Source organism: Nipponia nippon, unplaced genomic scaffold (genome assembly GCF_047370975.1).
Source record: "Nipponia nippon isolate SJK-2023a ecotype South Korea unplaced genomic scaffold, ASM4737097v1 scaffold_3, whole genome shotgun sequence".
NCBI classification, from domain to species: Eukaryota; Metazoa; Chordata; class Aves; order Pelecaniformes; family Threskiornithidae; genus Nipponia; species Nipponia nippon.
Genome location: NW_028262347.1, coordinates 46,025,229 through 46,047,781, shown reverse-complemented (window position 1 = coordinate 46,047,781; position 22,553 = coordinate 46,025,229). Strand labels below are relative to the sequence as shown.

At 36.3% G+C, this 22,553-nt stretch overlaps 1 protein-coding gene across 10 annotated transcripts in view; it reads right to left on the bottom strand.

Moving 5' to 3' along the window:
* Positions 1–22,553, bottom strand: part of TMTC2 (transmembrane O-mannosyltransferase targeting cadherins 2) — a 259,383-nt gene that overhangs the window by 8,443 nt on the left and 228,387 nt on the right. For all 10 annotated transcript variants that reach the window (XM_087767467.1, XM_087767469.1, XM_087767470.1 and 7 more), the window contains 2 exons: positions 20,887–21,001; positions 13,129–13,192 (listed from right to left, as the gene is read on the bottom strand). In XM_087767467.1, the coding sequence (XP_087623593.1) occupies positions 13,129–13,192; positions 20,887–21,001 (179 nt within the window). The remainder of the gene's footprint in view (positions 1–13,128; positions 13,193–20,886; positions 21,002–22,553) is intronic.

The following is a 22,553-nucleotide window of genomic DNA, read 5'->3' as shown; positions in this document are numbered from 1 at the left end:
ATCTCAAAATCACAAGATTTCCAGTGTTCTGACTCAAGTTGTTCAGATAAATGTTAAATGTCAAACAAGGTTTTGCACTTTTGGCTGACAAGTGTAGTCAGATGAATTAAATGCTTGAGAACCAGATTAATATTGGTATTTCTGTATGTTTTCCAAAACCATTTAGGTATTTGCAGTTGTAAGGCATAGCTTTCAGGCACACTGTGTAAACCATTATGCAACTTGACATACTTGCTCTGAGCACAAAGAATGAGAATATTGCTGATTTGTTCAAGGCTTATATCATGCACAATCACTATTAAGACAGCCCACAGAAAAAGTATGATATTACAGCATTACAGAAACAGGAAAAAAGAAAAGACTACAAGATTATTAGGCATTGTAGGATGTTTTAGGATCAATTTTAGCCTTCATTTCACTCCTTCGTAGACACACTTTCTTTTGGCTAACTTTCCCTAGAACAGAATCAATCATTATTCCTCTACTGGTAATAATTTCATTGGCAGGTAAGTACAATTGATGTCTATCACATGAAGTGATATGATTTCCATAACAACATGGTTTATAAATAGTGTCTGAAGGTATTTTCAAATTGGTCCAAAAATGCAACTTCAGCATGTGGAAATGTTACCAAGGCAATTTTGCAAATAAAAACTAACTCCATAACTTTCCAAATAAATAACAAAACTCTTGAGATGATGTATTGTTCAAGGAACTACATTTTCATTAGACAGTAGACACAGCTGAAAACGCTTGAAAAAAATCTTGTTTATAAATATTTTCTTTTCTGAAATTTCTGCATGGAAAACCTTAAAGTATTTGCATATCAATCTTTTTTTTTTTTTTTCCCCCTTCATTCTTTTTCATCTGGCTCCTATCACTTCCATGCCTGTTGCACACTGCAAAAAGGTTATGGCCACACTGTACTGACTTCAGTTTTACCCACAGGATTATGAGAGCAGCTGAGAAAAGAGGCATATACTATTGGTCCTTCGCAAAATGCTGAATTACAGTGCTCCGCGTAATTCATAAGAATTCCTGCCTTACTTTTTGGCAGCCAGTAACCTGCAGGTGTTCCCTATATAGTATTTAGCAATTAAATCTACAGTACATATTAAAATTATTAACTTCCAGGGTAAGTGCAAGGATTTAATTTTGATTCTTGTAGCTTAAAGATTTTAAGGCTGTAGTTTCTAAAATTTGGTCTTTTGATCACTAATAGTAAGACCACTGGGCACTAATTGCTCACTAGGCTTTTACAAGGTTGTTACCTGTAAAATAATAAAACTACTTTCTGCTAGGGCAGCCTTATCTACCACATCTGATCAGTGACACATATGTTTACAGTGCTTTTTAAGTAATTAATATCAATAATAGCAAGCTGTGTTCAGTGGTAGATCTACACATCCTACTCTGAAAGGTTGCACTTGATACTGCATATACCAATAACTGCTGTTTATTGAACAGAAGCTTCTGTCTTCTTGAAACTATGTTTTTAAGAGATGCCCACGGGAAGCAGCACTGTGAATAATATTTTCATTTTTAAAAGGGTTTAATTAATTATTTCTGAAGGCACAAGAGGACAACTAATATTTGCAGGACTAGCACCAAGAAATCAAAGTTCAATTCCTGCCTCTGAAATTCAATGTCAAAATTACCCATGAAACCAGACGCTTACTCCAAACTGCCCCAGAAAAAGCCCTCCATGACTGGAGCAAACTATAATCCAGGGCCACCAGAATCGCTATGCAGTTCTGCAGTCAATGGCTCAGGTTCATTTGCCTTCGCATTATATATTTTCACTACACATACCACCCATTCTATATGAACACCACAGAATCCTACAGAAATTAACTTTGGGTCCTGCCTACCAGCAGTCTTTTTGTTAAAGCTCATTTTTCCCCCCAAATCAAAAGGTTTGCCTCCTGTGCAATTTCCATAATCTCTGTTCAGAAAGCATTTTCTTCCTCTATTATGGGTAAAACATCCAATTTGTGAACTAATCATCAAAAAACTCCATCAATACACCTATCAGAACAGAATTTTTTAAACAGAATTAATGAAGGATCGTGTATTGATCTTTCAAAAATGATAAAAAATAATTCTGATAATTTTAAGTGTATTTAAATGCAGTTAGAATGTGAAGAACTGGAGTAGCGCTACTGAGTTACAATAAAATTCCACCAAATAACTCCACCATAAATATATCAATCTTTTACTGCACAGAATCTAAGTGACATACAGCAAACCTTCATATGGAATTTAATTTAGGGATTTATTGTTGATTTTCTTTTTTACTGTTGTTGTTATATTGAAGAAGATTTCTATTTTCTTTCACGCTGTAATTGTTTTCAGTGAGTTTGAGGCAGCCAGATGCTGAGGCAACTGGCACTATTACAAACCATAATGTCAGATTAAAGTTACTTACTGTTACAGGAAGACAATCTTTACTGGAGCGCCTGAAGAATTAGTAAAACTGCCTCAGCTTAGTAACAGAGCTGTTCATTATATGGAAGACATGTTTCAAAAGGGTGGGTACACTTGAATGTGTATTTGCTCTCCAGTAAAACTGACTGTGGTAAATAGAATCATGTAAATGCAATATGCAGAGCTGACCACTATACAGTGGTTCCGAATGCCTCAACAAAAAGGGACTGTTCTTTGGGGGAAATGAAAAGCTATCCATCCCCTCCTCACTGCATATTCTCATTAGCAGACATCTGATCTCTAGACTGTAACTTTCCCAGGGAAAAATACATTCAAACTGGTACTGGAGTTACTCTTAAAGACAAATTCCAAGAAAATTACTTCAGCCAGACACCTGCCACCCATCCCCTTCCTAGCAGGTCTGCGAACATATAGTTCTTCTCATGCAGATCTCAGACCGAAACCAGCCTTACTGTAGGGCATTTTTCCTCTATACAACCACCTAGATACATCCAGAGGTGTGGGAGGGTTGAGGAGAATACCAGTTGTATCAAAATCATCTTGTGAAACAGAGACGTAAGTTCTCCAGAACTTGCGGGGAAAAAAGATTCTAATAGGATATGCCAGTCCATAACTAAAAATCATTCCTAGAATGAGAAATACATGAGAACTATAGTTCAGGAAGAAAATTAGGAAGTTATTTATTGCAAAACACCCTACTGAGAATGTACTGTTGCTGGGTTTATTTAATGAGCATTAAAAACACTTCCTTATCAGTTCTAATTGCATAATAAATTCCTTGCATTGTTTCAAGAATCAGTACTAGGATACTCTATTAGGAAAAACCTTGCTGGATTCTCTTTTAATTGAGTTCAAACAGATGGTTTAATTTCTGAAATGTTAATCTACTGCTGTGAGTTCTATATTTCATGGCACTTTATTTTTGATTGACACTGAGGGCTACATTTACCAGGCAAAGCCAATCTTGCACTCTCCAGGAACTGAGGCAGGCAGCATAGTACCCCCTGCCATATTACTATCAGACTGTCAATCACAATCAAGTGCATAGGTCCATCCATGATACATTCACTTCCACAATTTCAGCAAAGAGACTGTATCTTTACAAACTACTGCCTCCCATCATCGCAAAGCATGATTCCTTTTATTTAAATCAATAGTACAAATCTAGGCTGTGACTTCCTATTAATTTGTTTTGCAAACCTATTTTTTGAATTATTCAGTAAATGAACATCATAGTTGAGTACAAGCTGTTGCACAGTTATTTTCATAATGGAAAGTAATCATAGAAAAAGAAAAGTTATCTTTCTACTAAGATGTGGATGAAAAACACTGAATGAAATAAATCTGCACCCCAAGAGACAGGCTTAGTTGACATCACGTCCTTTTTTCTTCAAATAATTTTGATGGTAGACTGAACATAACTATATATTAGATAAAGACTTTCAATTTGCATAATGAAAATACATATAAAAAACAGAAAAAGAAATGTGAAGACAATAAGATTTCTATTCGAGTTAACTAAGGCACAGTCCTACAAAATTTCTGAATCAAGGTCTTGACAATAAAATAGCTCAAGTACTATTTGGTATGAGAATTTCTTGTCCTTGGAGAATTTATGACCTATCCATTGAGAATCAATCACCTGATGGGATCAGAAGAACAGTGTTCTGTATCTATGTAGGTGCCTGGAGAGAAAACAGAACCTATACCATAATATTGGGTGATTATCTTCTTAGGAAACATCACTGAACTAATAATAAACATGCATGATTTTTGTGAAAACACGGTCTTTTGCTTTTGGGAGATTTAGTCTCATAAACATTTTGAACACTGTGGGCAACAGAGCCTACAATGGGAAATGGGTGCATAAAACAAAATACTTTGGGGTATTTTTTTTGTGAAGAAAAGACTTTATTAGCAGCTCCAAGCAGCACAAGGGATTGCCACCAGACATACTGAAAACCTTATATGAACTATGTCCTAAGCAAATAGCGCATGAATTATCAGAGAGTTTCTCTCAAATTACATGGTAAGCATAAAATTACTGTTTCAACAGTTCTTGGTAAGGTAATTGATGATTTAATTAAGACCTAAAGGTTAATTAAATATGAAAAGAGGAGTTAGTATATAGTTGCTTATTCCCAACATTTGTTCCCCCCGTTAAAGAAAAGCATGTCTATACATTTTACAGTTCATGAAGATGAATGACTCAGAAAATACATTACACCAATAATTAGACTGTAGAAGGATTAATATTTATGGGAAATTTGTAAACATTTTCATAGCTAAAAATGAAATGAAAAGCACTCCAAATTACCATGACAACAAGTTACTGGCTTACTTTGCAGAGTGTTTCTGCGTATGCAGCTTACTGTTTTAAAAACTTTACAGTAAGAAGAGTTCGTAGCTGCTTACATAATTTCACTTGAAGAAATCAGGAACTACAGAGCCCAATTTACCTCTCATGTGCAGGAGAAAGAGAAGCAACTAAACAAGTCAGTGGCGTTACTGCAACGCAACATCTATGTAAGCAGAAGAAACTCAAACGTATTTTCATTTCAGTCATTTAGAACTTGCACAGACAAAATACTTATGTATTGATTAGGATATCAGAGTACAACAAATTATTCTAGATGGGAAATGTACAGCAATTTAAAGGCATTTTAATTCAATTCCAAAGTGAGTGAGTGAGCCAATTGGTCTCAGATATTTGCATATTTAACTGCTTGTATAATCAGAAGAAGAGAGTACAAATGAACTCCCCATAATCTAACCCTCACAAAACTGAAGCTGAGAACTGTAATGACATGATTTCCAGCTTTCTCCCACGCATTTTACAGAAAGATGAATCACAATATCGAGAACCAGATTTAAGTATTCCATAATCACCCAAAGGCATGTTCAATCTTTGCTTTCACAGAGCTGCTACAATGCATGAGAAAACACACATAGAATTTTCTGGGGTAAGGCTATAAAATATTCTCATGTATTTCCCAAAGGAAATTCAGTGTTTTCCACAGCTGAGTAAATTGGTTTTCAAATTATACAACTCATCCTGATATTGTGCTTCAGTATTACAGGCAAATATCCCCATTCCAATAGCCTGTGTTCTTTCTTTGTCCACTGATGGAGCTCATAGGGATGGGAAACACTATATGGGGTTTTTTGTTTGTTTTGTCTGTTGTTTTTTTAAGGTGGAAGGCACTAATCTCTGCTGAAGTAGGAATACTTTATGATTCAGAACAACAGCCCATACACAAGCCTGTCTTGAAGCTGACAATTGTGCACAACAGAAAAACTAAATGTGTCTTTAAAATATTTAGGAGGACCCTGAACAAATATAATTGCAAATATAGAAAGATAACCTTTTTTTTCAAAAGGATAAACACAGTTTTCACCAAATAGCTGAACAGAGATAACATATCTGCCTTGCACTTAGCACCAGACAAGAAGAATGAACTGAGTATAAGGACCCAGAAGGGGCGAAGCAAAAAGAACAGCACCACCACCACCAACAGAAGAAAATTCAGCTGGGGCCCAAATTAGAATTAAAAAGCTTTCCAGCTCATAAGGGGCAGAAAGAGTAAACTCTTTACGTGGAGAAGTGTTGCTATTTCTGTGCAAACACTGAAGAGCCTTTCTATCTGAAACGAAGGGCAGTTTGCATTCAGTTAATATTAATTGTCTTGAATTTCTCCATTCTGCACAACCTTTAGGCTAGCTCAGCCTTCTGCTATGCAGTCTGAAAAATGTCACATATATTCTGAGATGAAATCTCAGAGTCAGTCTTTTATTGCCTGTCAATGGGGAAAGTCTACCCAATTTACAGTAACCAAGAAAGTGCTCTCATACTTTTGAGATCAGAGAGTGGTGTCCTCTTTTCTCTCAGGGTGTTCCACTATCTCCTCTCCTAGTGGAGCTGATCCATGCCTAAGCCTCCCACCCCCGTATCTGTCCGAAGTCAAACTATTAAAAGTATGCCATCTGGAAATACAGTTCACATCAGTCATTTCTACCTTCTCATTAGGAAGCCACAGTACCTTTTTTAGTCCCTAAAAATCCCGCATGCCCTATAACAATTGGTTCAGTCTTTAGGAAGCAACAGAGCAGGAAGAGAGGAAGAACTGGATCCTGGGAAGTTTTCTTATTCCTCACACCTTCACCAGGAGAAAAGAAAGGAGGCATTTTCAGGAGGCCAAGAGTGCTGCTGGGCTGGAAGGAATCCACAGCCATTCATAACATTGAGGCGGAAAGTTTGGCACACTTGAGAGGAAGCCTGAAACAATGCGAGGCTTAACAGCAGCTGGTGCTGGTAGAGGGAAGCTGTGCAGCCCTGACACAGGGCAGGAGAAACTGGGAGCAGCTCGGAGGGCAGGCAGGCAATTGGCAGAAGCTCTACCTGCCCCACAAGCCTCATTTTTGTATTTTCTGTAAAAGCAGACAGAAGTAATGGAAGACAACTGAACAGGTGAAGCTGCTGGATGCTAACTACCTAAAAATACAGCTCTGTGGTCATTCCATGGCACCAATACATAAAGATAAAAGATTGCCATGTGTTCATTACTTTGAATAAACAAGTAAACAGACCAAAGAACATTTTAAAACAAGGATTCTCAACTAGAAAGTGTCGTGCTTTACTGGCAATAATACATGGTGTAAAAATCATATATGTACTGTTTCTCTTGAGGACCATGTCAGCTTTATCTGTACTATGCTCCAGAAACCAGGAGTACGATGGCAAGACACTCCAGTTGGGTTTGGATAACAGGGACTAGGTAGATCTGCTCAAGAGAGCTGCGGGAGCAATAGATTCATCACTGGTGAGAGATCTGCAGTATCCCTGGAGCAGTGTGAGGAGGACATTGGATCCAGTGAAGCGTGGAACAGTGCCAGTTTTTTGTCAATTGCGGATCAGCTGCAGACAATTTAAGAATCACTGTTAACCCATCTATTACTGTCAGCAGCAGCAGAACTAACATAGCAGGAGCTCTTAAAAGCTTTGTGAAAATTCTCCCTGGCAATAACAGGACTTGCCCTTAACGAAGCTGGCAAAATGCACTAAAGCTGTCTCCCTCACAATTACTCCTAGCCTGGTAAAGCTACATGAGACAATTACTGAACACTCAGGAGAAACTCAAATAGGGAAATTTGGCATGGAAAAACCTAAGGAAAAAATACATAATAAAGCAGATCTTGGTTACATATATTTCAAGACAAAATACAACATCTACTTTATTTTTTAAAGATGTATGTACTATCAGAAGTACATTCACTTTTAGAGGTCTTGCCATGAATAAAACCCATATATTATGAACACTTTCCATAAGGAGGCACTGAAAGCATGTTATCTATAAGGTGGCTATAAAAATACAGTCAATTATCTGGAAATCACCAGGATTCTTCTTTCAACTGTTAGACAGCTCAAGGTAAAGCTTATTGCAAGCCCAGAGCCTTTGACATGAAATCTGTATTTCAGCATTGGGGAAAAAAAATAAAAGAAGCACTTGTAGAAACTGCTTTTTAATATGATATTGTGTTAACTGATTACATAAACCCTTCAAGTCAAGAAATGGTTTAGTCCCCCACATCATGATTAAACCATCTAGTGGAAATTGTATTTATTTTGCTTATAGGTACATTTCTCCTTTCCCCCTCATTCTATGTGTGTGTCTATGTATGTTGTTACAGTAAGACATTTAATCAAGCCCTTTTGAAGTGGTAGAGTGGAAACAGCTGTTTCTGACAATGTGCCGATGACATGGGGCTTAAAGCTGTCATGAGCTCCAGATTGCAAGCAGCACTAATATGTGGTTGGGATGGCAGTGACTTGCAGGTCACGGCACCTCCTTGAGGAATGCTTCTAAGCCAATCAGCTCAAGGTGGTGGCTCAAAGTCTTAAGGCTCTGGTGAGCTCTCTTTCATTTAATACTCTTGAGGTCATACTTCAAAGTGCCCTTTCTTCTCAAGAGCCATTGGCCATATGTGGGGGTTCTAGAGCAGATTTTTAAAGATTGGCTGCTTCAAGTTCAGACTTAAAAAATTAGAAATGCAGTTCTATTACACAAATAATGTCTTAAAAGTTGAATAAAAGCTGAAGCTTAAGTCAATATCTCACATTCTTGTAAAGAAAGCCAATTTAAAGAGAGTTTCTGGATGACTGGTTTTTCCACAACAAAGTGAGCTTAAAGCTCACATTTTAGAGTGCCTAACAACTTGTTAAAACTATTTCCTGGTTTGTGAACATTACAAGATGTAGGGCACCTAGAAACCATCTCTGAATACAGACTTTCCTCAGCAATACTCCCACTCAGAATAATTACTGCATAAATGTCTTGCTGTCCAAGAAACTTACACTTTCATTTCTTCATGCAACTGAATTTGTTAAAATTAGACTACTGTGATTAACATACATCCAAGCCAACACTGCTAGAGCAAACACATATGTGCTTCTCACTGAGAAAGCTCTAAAATGATTTTGTTTTGATCATGGTAAACACACAATATGGGAATGCATTTTTTGGAAAGTATTCAAAAAGATCCAGTGTCTAGGGAAGCTAATCTCTGTAGGTTACCTATAGAGTTGAAAGAGGAAAAGAGAGTCCTGTAAGAAATGATTCATAGCAAATAAAAGTAGATTCCTTCCGAACTGCTTCCTGGATTCCTCTCTCCCCCTTGGCTCTCCAGGGGAAAGTCAACTCTGTGAAGCCTATTTGGAAATAAATAGACATAATCTTGAGAATGCTTGCTTCTTCAGTGAAGTTTAAGACAAATGATTCTCATCTCCACAGCAGCACTACATTCTCCAGAAAATACTGCTCTTCTGAAAGTTGACTGGAAATTACTTTCATAGAGGATAAATACACACCTACTGCAAATAAGGCCAGACATGAACATTATTAAGGAACAGTTAGGTCTAAATCTGGAATAATAATACTAGCCAGATTTGTTTTTTCTTTGCACCCAAGCTGCGGTTCAACTGGTGCTGCTATTGTACCAAAGTGTTTTAATTCTTTTACACTGTGCAGAATGAAGGTGTATCCAAAAGCAAAGATGATGATCAAGATGTGGATATACATTTTAACACACCTGTGCTGTATTCAGTTGTTCCTTTACTGGGTATAATTTTTTTGCAAATATATTCATTGGAATAAAGATTTTCAGGGAGAAAATAAATGGTATTTTTTCAGTGCTCCCAGAATTAGTTCAATGATGAATGAATCACCCCCAATACTACAAAAATAAAATCTTTCTATGTTTGTTTTCTTAAAAACAATGGCTTGCACGTTTCAGAGAAGTTACACTTCTCATGTAACTGAATACTGTTTTTCTGGGGACCTTTTTAGCCTCCTTAGTCACAACTCTTATAAGAATGGATTAGTTGAATGAGAAAGTGACTCAGACATGGAGGCATACTGGTTGCTCACTGTTGTGCCCCAGTCTTGAGACACTGAAATAAAAGAAGGCTTGCTTAGGAGACAAATGCAATAGTGGAGACTGCTGTCTGGGAAAAATATTGAAATAGCCAACTAAGTAGCTCTGAAACTTGTAACTCAGATGGCCATTTAAACTGGACTTGGGTGTAGAAAAGCTCAGCAGAGCAGCTTCTGGATCCAAAGGGCTTATACATTGGGGAGCAGGTGAGGAAGTACTGTGTATGAAGTATTGCTTCGTTCCAAAAGCAACAGGAACAGTTGAGAAACCGAAGAAAGGGATGCAAAACAAACAGAAAGCGAGAATGCTGAGAATAAAATTGTGTCATGAAACCTCAGTGAGCATACAAATTCGCTAACAATCAGTAAAAGATTGTGTCTGTAGTATTACTAACATTTCTTACTGCTGCTAAGGATGGTATTTTATGGTAGTGATATCAGAGATATGACAAAAAATATAATATTTGTAAAGAAAGGGATGCAAGAGAATGGAAATCTGTGTTTTGTTTCAGGCTGCACTAGCTGAAAATCTCTCAGGAGCTAGGCACGGGTCTAACTCTACAGAATAACTGATAATTTAGTTGTCTTGGTACAGTGAATAAGAAAGGAGTTGGTAATAGAGAAATGGATCTTCAACTCAGGATCTGGAGGAGTGACTGGGGAACCACAGGGGGAAAAAAAAATCATGCTGAAAAAACAAGCAGAGACACAGTTTACTTGGGAACCTGCTCCAAAATTCACTAACGTCAACAGGTACCATCTCAAGCACCAGAAGGGGGTGTTAAACATATGCTTTTAGCACTTAATTGCTGTAGGAACCAGGCTGATCCCCTGCACAGAATGAGACCTCAGCGCTGCCACAGTATTCTCACTGAGAGGGAATTTGGGAACACATCTCTTAGCAGCTAATATTAAACAGGAGCACACAAATATACATATAGATATGTGTGTATCTATATGGAACTGTATGTATGCATGCATCCGCACATTACATCACATTCATACATCTAGCATTTTGAATTTTCTACAAAGAAATGTTTGTAGATCATTAGTGATGGACACAAAAAAATAAAATGAAAATCCTTCAGCACTATATTTCGCTTAAGGATATCTCTTTAGCATCTTGACTCACATAATTTTGATGATCCTTCATATTCATAAGACAGTGAGAGGATACACAGGCTATATCCAAAATAACAAATTAAACTGTGGGCATTTTCAAGCTGTGAGGATGGTTCCTACACGGCTCTGGACTGGGCCGCTGCTGTCTCTCAGACAGCACCTGGGCACACACTGAGAAGCCAGTTGGATCAACACTAGAGAATAGTCCTGGGCACATTTAATTTACCAGTACAGATGTAGCTATGAAGTACACAGGATTTCACTAATTTGCATTCCGTACTCCTTTGGAAAGATTGTGACTTCTGTCTTACAATGTCTGCATTATATTGCTTACTACCTAGAAAACCTCCTCGAGCTGCTGCTTTCTCCTCACACTCAAACTATTATGGTAAATTTGAGAGTTAATAATAAGAAAAAAGATATGTATAACTATTTCTGGTTTTATTTTCATTCTTGAGAGATTGCCCTTATACAGTCATCAGACAGTTGATGCTGGCAGTGAAAACGGATACAACTTTCCCACTCTGCATCATTAAAATATTTTTAAAATGTCGTGAACCATATGCATGCTATGCTTAGCTAAAAAGTTAAACTTTATCATCGTGAACATAAAAGTGAAATTATCTCCTAAAGAAAGCTGAATAGAAGTACCTATTAGATTTTAACTTAAACTAATCAAAGTTAGAAGAAAGTTGCTATAATAAACTGTTCTGATGATCTTATCCTGCAAAAAGGATATTTTGGTCTTAACAGGTAAAGCTTGTCAGCAATACCTGGAAATACCTAACTTTCATAGTACCACTGCCGTGAGCTAGAAGCCCTCAGTTACTTCTAAAGCTCTCTGAGAAACCTCACGCATATAATCATATTCATATATGGTTATATATAAATAAATATATTTCTGAGTTCCTGAGAAACATTTTGAGAGTACAATGAACCACAGAAAAGAGAAGATGAACTGTACCAACTTTGAGGCAACTGAGGGAATTCTTTCAACACTAAGGTATCCACTGAGAAAAAAAGTGTCTTGCATCTGAAAGCATAAGGAATCACACAGTCTAAATTGTTATCTCAAAAATTATGAATTAAAGAAATACATAGATTTTGGAGAGGTTTTTTTAAGAGATGGTGTAAAAGTGCCTAATTTCATATGAATAATTTATTTGGGTTTTTTTGGATTATATTTTATTAGCTTGTTTTGAATTTTAGCTGGTGTTGCTTTTGATTCTTAGGTCTGAAAACTCTTTCATTTTAAGCCTGTATTTTTTTTTTCACTTGTTTTCTTTTTTTTTTTGACTGAAATTGCTAACTTGTATCCTCAAATTTGGCACTATAGACTTCTGTGACAGGAATGTGTTCTAGATTTGATTTATTGCAGAGACAAAGTATTAGGTATTTAAAAAAAATTCTGCTCCATTTATATTCATGAGTGTTTTTTTCCCAAAATGTAAAGGTAATTGAAAAGAAATATGACATTGAGTAAAAAATGGTAAAAAGAAAATATTTTATTTCTTTAATTCCTGATGCACTAAAATTGGAAATGTGCTTTTCTTTTTAAAAAGGGTCTGCCACATACTGCTACATATTTCTGCTTCAAGGAATAAGCATTTCTTTGCCAATATACAACAACCTCAGAGGTAAATACCTCTGAGGTAAAATCATCTTTAAGTTTGTTGAATAACAATGTTTGCCAGAAGTTCATGACAGAGGAAAAGGCATAAATGTATTATTTAAAATGCCTTAAACAGTGGATCACAGAATCGCCTTTCATTCTCTTTTACTAGTGAAAATAGATGGAATTAGGAGAGCTTTCCAAACTTAACACATTTAAAGGTAGATAAATAAATCTAAATCTAGAAATCTTTTCCAAGTATGTTAGCCAAGTAAGACTTGTTGCTAGAACACTTCACTGAGGTAACTTGAAAGTATAGTGATTGATTTGACTAATGAACAGCTTAGACTATCCAATAATTAGAATTAGACTATCCAATAATTAACCATTAAAAGAACATATATAATATAGGCCGAGGGATCAAATTCTCCAACAAGAAACTTCTCGTCACAAAGGGTTCAGCACTGTAGCACATTCATCAACTTAAGGAATGGATATCATTAAGAAGGTACTTACATTAGGTCTTAATCCTGCTGCCATTTCATAATACTTCTCGGCTTCTTCATTGAGACTGGCTTGTCTATCAGGGCAGAAAAAAACCAATATAGTTACAACTCATTTTCCTTGGGTTAAAAAAGAAACCATATCTAAAGAAGCATAGCTAAAAATAAAATACTGCAACTTCTCCCACTGTTTAAGGATATTACCCTAACAAGTGCACAAAATATGTCAATCTAAAAGATTTTTTAATAGCTCAGAATATCCATTATCACAAATCCCCTTTTCCTTTCTTATTTTCTTTTTATTTCTGAAATGATACTAGTACACACTGGACAGAAATGCAGAAGGCCAAACACTCATTTGAGGAAAAAACAGAGACGTACCAGTCTTTACCAGAGGAAAATCTGGCTCATTTTTTGTAATTAGCCATACTTTAACAGTAAATTATAAAGTTGTAGATTATACAATAATGCAGTTCCTTTCTTTGTGCCTCCCCAAAAACACTATCATTTCAGGAAAAAAAAAAAATCAGAGAATATAATGATTTCTCAAAAATAGGTTTCCATGACTCAGGGAATTAATTCAGAAAAGAGAGTTCTGGTTTCAACATTTATTCACAGCAGTCTGAGAAGAGATTTAAACTTAGATCTCATATACCAGGGGAATAAGATGAGTTTCTGGGTACCTGAAGCACTACCAGCTCACCTCTTTTTCTCTTCCTTACTAATATAGATGGCATCTACATTCTCCTAGTAGTTTAATTTTTATTTCTTCTCCTGAGCTTTCGGTTTAATGCCTTCAAATAAAAATAAAATATGTTGCCAAAGAAATCCAAACACATTTTTTTCTCAACAGGCCCTTTTTATCTCTTCTCTCAAACTCCTCTCTTCTCCTTTTGTCTCCACCTTCTTAATTTCCCTCCAACCATTCAGTTTGGCTACTGGCCTATCAATTGATCACATACCCGCCATGAGAAAGATGGTAAATATGTAAGAACAAGCAAGCAGGACTATCAGGCACCCCACCTATCTTCTGCTAAAGTTACTTGCTTTTTTTTTCCTATGAACAGTAGGTCTGTTCATAGAAGAGTTAGGACAGGAGATCTTCAGCAAATTTGTGTTTGTTATGTGATTACAGATGCACTCCTGTGATACAAAATGAAAAATTAGAAAACACTGAGTAGGGTTGGTTGGTTGTGTTTTTTTTTTTCTTTTTCTTCTCCTTCCGAGAACAGTTACTAGTTCAAACAGTATCAATCAACTGAGCACTTGTATCTGGAGATTTTACCGTTTTCATTACATGAGCTTTTACTTGCTTTGTTATTCAGTGATCAAATTGTGTTCTAATTTTATGTTTCCATACACCCAAATTTTAAACATTAGTCACATAATACATGATAGGTAATTAATCCCAATCAACACATTTTGACAGTTATTGGTCTTAGGAGGAGAAAGGGAGGAAGGATAATCCCTTTGAAGTTTCTCACATAATTCACGTGAAAGCTGAAACCACTTCCTGACTAACAATTTGCCAAGTAGAACCTGGTTTATACCTGTTAACTGTTTTAAATTACTTTGCACATGTATCATCGACTCAGTGGTTGCAGTGGTTAGAAACGATTGAATGTCTAAAAATATTCATTTAACATGCTTCTGAATCACTCCTGCTGGGCATCAGTAGCACTTGAAACAACTGGAAAAAAAAAGAAATCTCATACTTCTGAATTTCAGGATTTACTACAAGGCACATAAAATGAAACCTGTCACAGAGCTTTTTTTTCCTGTTTGCACAGAACTGTCAGGAAACAAAGCATTTCTGAATGTGGTGAAATTCTGCACAATAAACAAGGTGCCTTACCCAGGAGGCAGGTACAGACGGTACACTTCACCTCCAAAAAGTGTTGTTGGCGTGTGAATGTGGAACAAATTAAAATCCTGTCCCCTTTTAGCCCAGTGGAAATACACGGCTTGCTTTCCTCCCACATGTACATCTTGAAACATGGATCATTAATTCCTAAGTTGAAATCAGTTTGAATTTATAGTTCTCCATTAAAAACAGTTTATAGAAATGAATGCACACCACACTAATCTGGTCAGGAAAATGCCAGTTCCATTTCTGGAGCATTCAGCAATAGTTCCTTTAGTTAAGTTACGGCAGAATTCTGGTTCCCGTTTTCACTGGAAATCTAAAGTAGAAATTCATTGTGTTAAGCCCTGGAATGGCTTTGCCTTGACAAAAATAAAAGGCACAGAGGTAGGAAATTGCAGTAACCCTATGCCACTGAGCAGTGAAGGGCTCTGGATCAATGTCAAACAATGCAAGGGCACTACTAAAGGAAACGTAATTTGCATTAGAGTAAAACATTAGATAAAATGTGGATAATAAAACAGAAAGGAAGGAAAGGAAGCAAAGAGAAGTTTGGAAGACAGAGTCCTTTTCATAGTTATGAGCTATATTTCAACATCTATCCTAAGTCTTTTCATGAGAACTGACCTTGAAAACACATCTGATTTCTCCCATTAACACCTAGCATTCAATCTTATTTTAAGGGACAAAAATGTCTCCTCTTTTTATGCTCTCATATCTCTTAACCTGAGCCTCCAGATCTACCAGTTCTCTGTGGTTTGTTCCAGCTGACTGCTAGTGACACCTCATAAATGTGCTTGACAACACATCGCTCTTAGGTTCTCCTGACACCCAGTTATATTCAGCTTGCATTCGTTTTGAATCTTCATGTTGATCACTGGAAAAAATATTGCTTTAAGAGACAAACAACATCAAAGCTGACTGGTTTAGATACATAAACACATGAATGGGAAATGGCTATTTTTAACCTGCCTATTGCTTGGCATAAGGTTTCAGACTGCTGATTTTATTAAGTGAAATCATGGATGTCAGTCCAACTATAAGAAAGTTTTCTTCAAAGAGATTCCTGTTTTAAAATACTAAATGTTGATACTTGGCATTCTTAATGGACCTTTTTGTGTCACAACAAAGTCATAATCAGATTCCATACATGTAACCCTTCATCCACATTTTTCGTTACAAAACAAACACAAAACAGTTACAAAATTTACAGACCATATGCTTAGCCATACATACATACATATATTTAAGCACATGGACAGTAATTAAAGAATGAATAAAAACTGTTTAGGCAATAACATAGGGTGAACTTGTGCCTATGAGATGGTGCCAGCACCTACACTCCCTGTTCAGTCAGTGTACTTTGGAGAGCCAAAATACTCTCACAGAAATTCACTGAAAAACGAAGACCACGTCATATAGTATTACTCTAATTTAGACTTCTATTTTCAAATAGCCAATAAACATCCTATAACTTCATGTAATATGAGTGTTTCCCACAACAACCCAGGGTCTTACAGAAGTGTGAAAAAACCAATTACTCCTACAAAATGTGCTTTTAAGCAAAGCTCTTCTTCCTATGCTTGTTTTCATTTGAAGACAACGTGAAGCTCTTTTCCTGTTTCTGATTAGTACAGCGGTGTCACCACACTGTAATTCCTCATTCTCAAAGTAATCATCCCCTAGATCACAGGAAACCTATCTCACGGCAACTCACCTCAGTATACAACTACAAAGTGAAACTTAGCACTGTTAATACATGACTCAGTCATTGAAGCTACAGCCACCATATGGCATTATAAATATATGCTTCACTACATTCCATTAAAATTTATCTAGCTTTGCTGAAAGGTTTCAAACTGAGGGTATAAGCAAGAGCATAGCAAATACTACAAAAGTAAAACACATGACCAGTTACTGTTTTAAGAACAGCAACCCAAACAGCTACATGAACCTTGAATGAAGCTGTCTGGAAAACAAATTTGTTGAGAAAACAAATTTTACAGGCAAGTACTATGCAAGTTAAAAGTTACCAGACTGTTGCAAAGAAATTAATTACATTCATCCCACATCTCATGCATATTACAGATGACTTGATTCATCTGGCATTGCATTATCAGGATCCTACAGAAGTCATATAGGCAAAAAATTAATAACTATGTTTGTGTAATTAGGAACAGGGAGGCCTCTCAATAGTGCAAACAGAACTAACCTATTTTTTTTCTTGACTTCTGCTTCAGATTTAGTCACAAAGGCAGGAAGTAAACAGTGTTGGAATACCTGACAGAAGAAGCAGAAGTCTTTCTTGTGACTGCTAAACTGAGAACAAGCTATCTATAAATACAGCTATTGCATTTGGACACAGTTAACAATTCTGGTGCAAATTTAAGAAAAAAAAGTTAACGCACAGCATTCTAATCTATTTCTTGTTCAAAATTTTCAAAACTTGTTAATTTTTATTTAGGTTGCATTTTAATTTAAATATTTCTCTCAGAGAGTAAAGAGATTAAAAAAAAGGAAAATATTTTAGCATAGAGTAGAAAAATAAATTGGACTTGGAGGGAATGTTATGATTGTTTTCCATCCAAAGCTGCTGTTACCCAAATTTGGAAGAATTTGCCTGCAGTTCTAAAGAAATGTCTACACGTTTCTGAATCTCGTGACACTCCTTGGGCTAATGGTGGAAACGGGAGTGTGACAGGAGGGAAATATAATTCCTTTCTAATTCAACAGTGCATCACTGGGTAGAATATTTGGTCCGAAAAAAGCATTAGAGTTTACACAAAAATCTAAGTTGCTGTTATTACCTCCTAGTCATTTTGGACACCTTGCATCATCCACATTAATATCAATTTCTGTCTCTTAATCCACAACACATCTTTAAAATTTATCCCTTCTCTCTCACAACAGTCAATTCACTTCCATGACCTGTGAACTTCTATAATATATTTTCTACCCCACAGCTGCGCAGTCCATTCAAAATTCTTACTCACTTACCAGTCAGTTTTTATAGCTCTCTACAGTACCTAAAGAGCAGTTGGTCACCTACATGAAACGATTATATTTAATAATTTCAGCCTTTGATTTATGACTGTCTTTAGCATTCACAGTTTCTGGTTGTGTCACTCTATGCCAGTCTGAGTACTCCCTTCTTTCCTTCCTCCTTTCTATGTTGGTATCTGCTTTCTTCTTGGAATCACCTCAGCTCTCCATCATTCTAAATAGCCTGAAAATCAGGTTCTTCTGAAGTCCCACAGGCTCATGATGGATTTGTAGCTGCTCTGTCCTAATGTATGACCATACATTCCCCTTGTTCAACAGGTATTATGTAAGCAATATATTGAATAAATTGCTAAGAAATGCAGTGAGAACAAAGGCAGACAACAGAATTATAACCCTTTAGCAAAAATCAGTCAAATCATAACACGTGGTTTTAAGCAAATACTTGGCAGCACTGAATTTAACTTTGCCACCCTGACTCTTGCTAAATCCTCCAGATCACTTTAGACTCCCAAAGCATATTAGGAAGACATTACGATCTTCCACAAAGAAAGCTGAGTATTTAAGTGAAAAATTAGACCAATTGGGTATCCCAAAGGAGCACAGTTGGATTCTAGCTAAACTAAACCACCAGGTCTTTTTTTTTTTTTTTGTTTTAAGGGTTTTGATTTGGTGGGTTTTCCTTTTTTTAAAAAAGGTTTGGTTTTGTTTTTTTGCTTACAGCTAAAATAGAGAATGTAGTTTAGAATCACTGAGCTCAATGCTGGTCAAAACCTCCCAAAAAGTGTCCACTCCCAACTAGATCAAGTAGGGTAACCATGGCTGATGTACAGTACAGCAGCATAGCTCTTATTCCAAGAGTAAAAAAATACTCATATCCCGATGTAAAGACATGTGCCTTCAAGACCTGGGATGCTTCATTCAGTGCTCACAGACAAAGTAAGAGATTTATTAAACCTATTTCCAAAATAGTATTGATCTATGCCACCACATTTTAAAACACCCACAAAAAAATCCCACCATTAAATCATCTTCCACAAGACACTCACTGAAATCAGGAGTCTGACACACTCTATACCATTCTGGATGCAGCTTTCATGCCTAACTTGCTATGCTTCTGTCTGTGAATTTGTTTCATTAATCTAAATGTTTCAAATTACTGAATTCTATCTTGAGAGATATTCAGAAAATAATCAGGAGGAAGGGAAGGATCCTTAAAATAGCTCATACACCTGTGGCAGGTCAAACTATTGTTTACCAGGGAACCATTTTTCTTGGTTTCCTTTCTAACCTACAAGCAGTGAGAGTTATTTCTCAAAGGGCATTTTGGGGCTTATTTCAAAATCCTGGTATAGAACCCTTAATTTTGAAACACAAGTCACTTTGCTGAAGCTGATTCTACCTTCTCTTTAATATAATTTTCCTTTCATTTCATATTCCAAATGTGGAAAGTATAAACAGCCAAGTGAGATATCTTCATCAGAGAAATGATCTCAGTAACTGTTTTGTGCTAATGAAGTATATTTTTTATTTCCTTTTTCATGCATTTTCTAAGCATAGATATAATCTAAATGAAATCAAGTATCCTCATAGCTGTTAAGCGGACAATAGACAATAATTAGATAGTTATCCTAGAAATAAGCATGGAGGATACCTATTACAGTAATGTGAGTTTAATGATAATGTTCAGGCAGAAGCTTAATGTTACTGAATATCCAAGTCTGACAGCTTTAAAAGGAAAAAAAGAAGTCTAAAATTTTATTCTATTCGCATAAGAGAACAGAATTAAATATAAGACTACATTTTAAATCACAGATTCTGATATCATTAAGTGCTCCTATGAGTCTCAAAGTCATCATTAGCCTGGGAATATTTAGATTTCTAATTATTGTAGTATTCCCTACTGATATTAACATACAATGTGATATTTTCAATATTCTCTAGTTACATCCAGATCAGAAATATGGTCTATTATCTGCAGTTGCTATGCATCCTTGTCATGGTTTCAGCTGGGATAGAGTAAATTTTCTTCTTAGTAGCTGGTATAGTGTTTTGGATTTAGGATGAGAATAATGTTGATGATAACACACTGATGTTTTAGTTGTTGCTAAGTAGTGTTTATACTAGTCAAGGACTTTTCAGCTTCCCATGCTTTGCCAGGTGCATAAGAAGCTGGGAGGGAGCATAGCCAGGACAGCTGACTCCAGCTGACCAAAGGGCCATTCCATACCATATGATGTCATGCTCAGCATATAAAGCTGGGGGAAGAAGAAGGAAGGGGGGGATGTTCAGAGTGATGGCATTTGTCGTCCCAAGTAACTGTTACGTGTGATGGAGCCCTGCTTTCCTGGAGGTGGCTGAATACCTGCCTGCTGATGGGAAGTAGTGAATGAATTCCTTCTGTTGCTTTGCTTGTGTGCACGGCTTTTGCTTTACCTATTAAAGTGTCTTTATCTCAACCCACGAGTTTTCTCACTTGTACTCTTCCAATTCTCTCCCCCATCCCACTGGGGGGGAGTGAGCGAGCAGCTGTGTGGTGCTTAGTTGCTGGCTGGGGTTAAACCACAACAATCCTAAATTTTTAAAAATCAGGTGAAAGAAAATCCTGCAGAAGGTTCTTCACAAAAGAAATATTTGTTCTTGTATGCAAGCAAAAAGGATTACCTGCTTGTGATCAACAAAAGTTTTAAAGGTAAGAAATTATGAGATAATGCATAGAAAATCAGAAATAGAAAGTGTTAAATCCTGCAACAGTTTTACTCCAAGTCTTTTTATCTTATTAGCAATATTGAATTGTTCAAAAGAGTTGCTGGGCTTTAAGAAGAACCCTGTGTAAGCAAAGGCTATAGAGACTTTTTTCCTCCAAAAGGGAGGAAAATCAAGTAAGGCATATGTAAAAGCACTAACCTGAGCATATGGGCTGCATTGAAAACAACATCAAATTCTGTATTATCAAGTTCAGCTGCTTTTTTTGCCATCTCAGCTGCTTCTATCAGGCGGGATTCTTCTAGGAGGAACTGACCTGCAATGGAGTGCATGAACGTGAGCCCACAGAAAACAACTGATGGATAATACTTCAGACAATACAGTTGGGAAAAGGAATTAAAAAAAAAAATATCAGATGTCTCAGATTCAATGTTTAGTCATTTGTTGATCTGCTCTGTATTTCAGTATCTTTAAAATGTAGTAAGTATAGAAAAAAATGCAATAAATATGACAGGTAATAACTAACTGCAATATTTGCAGAACGTATTTATGAACAGTAAGAATGATACAGTAAAGCTCAGCCATCAAGAAACAATACTCCCAGTCCCCGAGAAGCCTGCCATTTAAGAACTTGCCCTTCTGCCTATACACTGATCCTCACTTCCTCAAAACAAAGTGAAATAAAATAAAATAGCATCTACAAATGAAATACATTCCCATTTTAAAAGCATATCTCAAAATCACATGAAAATATATATTGTTTTGTATGCAAACATATTTCGTCAGCTTTAGAATTATAAATGATACTTTGCTTTAAAATGATTATATATATGTATACCTTGATGAACTGGTATTTTAGCAGTTCTTTCAGTAACACTAAGAGAATCACAACAGGCAGCTTTTTACTAGTTTCCTACATGATCCTTACATTTCATGTAAAAAAATAGAAGATGGCTAAAATCAAGTGACTGAATTTTTACAAATGACATTATCATAATCATTAAACCAAGTTAAAACTGAAAAGAATGAATAATTTACCATTAACCAAACTTTAGTTAAAGTACAGTAGTTTCAAAACAAAACATATAACAACTAGTATAACACTATAAAAATGAGTTTCCCTTTGAAGAAGAGGGAAAAAAAACACTTTGGAAGGTACTCAAACCACCTTATTTCTGCTCCTTTTAATGACTTTTTCACACCTAATTTGTAAAATGTGTTATTTTTGGATCAAGGACTTTTCAAAGGGTTTCAGCCGTCTAGACTCTGTGTCTACGTAACTGTATATTTGGAAAAGCTATCTTAAAGTATGGTGATTATACATTCCAGCATCCCATCCTTCCTTTTTTATCTTACTTTGTAAAGTAAGATCACGCAACCAAAAGTCCACCAAGCCATCACTGGCCACAAGCCTCTTCAGGAACAAATTAATTCCTCTCATGGTGAGGCATTTTCTTTCTTTCTTGCCTCCTTTCCTCATACATTCCCTGTTACTCACATGCTCGCTATATGTACATGTAGAAAATCTACTTAACCAGAGCTAGCAAGGTCCGTAGGGGTATGTGAATGCAGTGATGCTTTGGTACAATGAACACATTTGCAGAAGGAATTATTTCAATACAGAAAGTGATGAAAGACAGCTTTCCTAGCTTTTTCCTTTCTCTGTGGATATACTTCAACTTAACAAGAGATGGAAGATTATTTACTCAGACAGTCATCTATATCTTAGTTATTCAGATCTGCCAGAAGTCTTGGAAAAACATTCAGATGCCTTTCTGCATTCATAGCATAAGGTTTGCTTGCTCTAGTTACATCCACACTCTAATATGTGCCATCCTTTCATGCATTATGATGCTTTGTGCTCATTG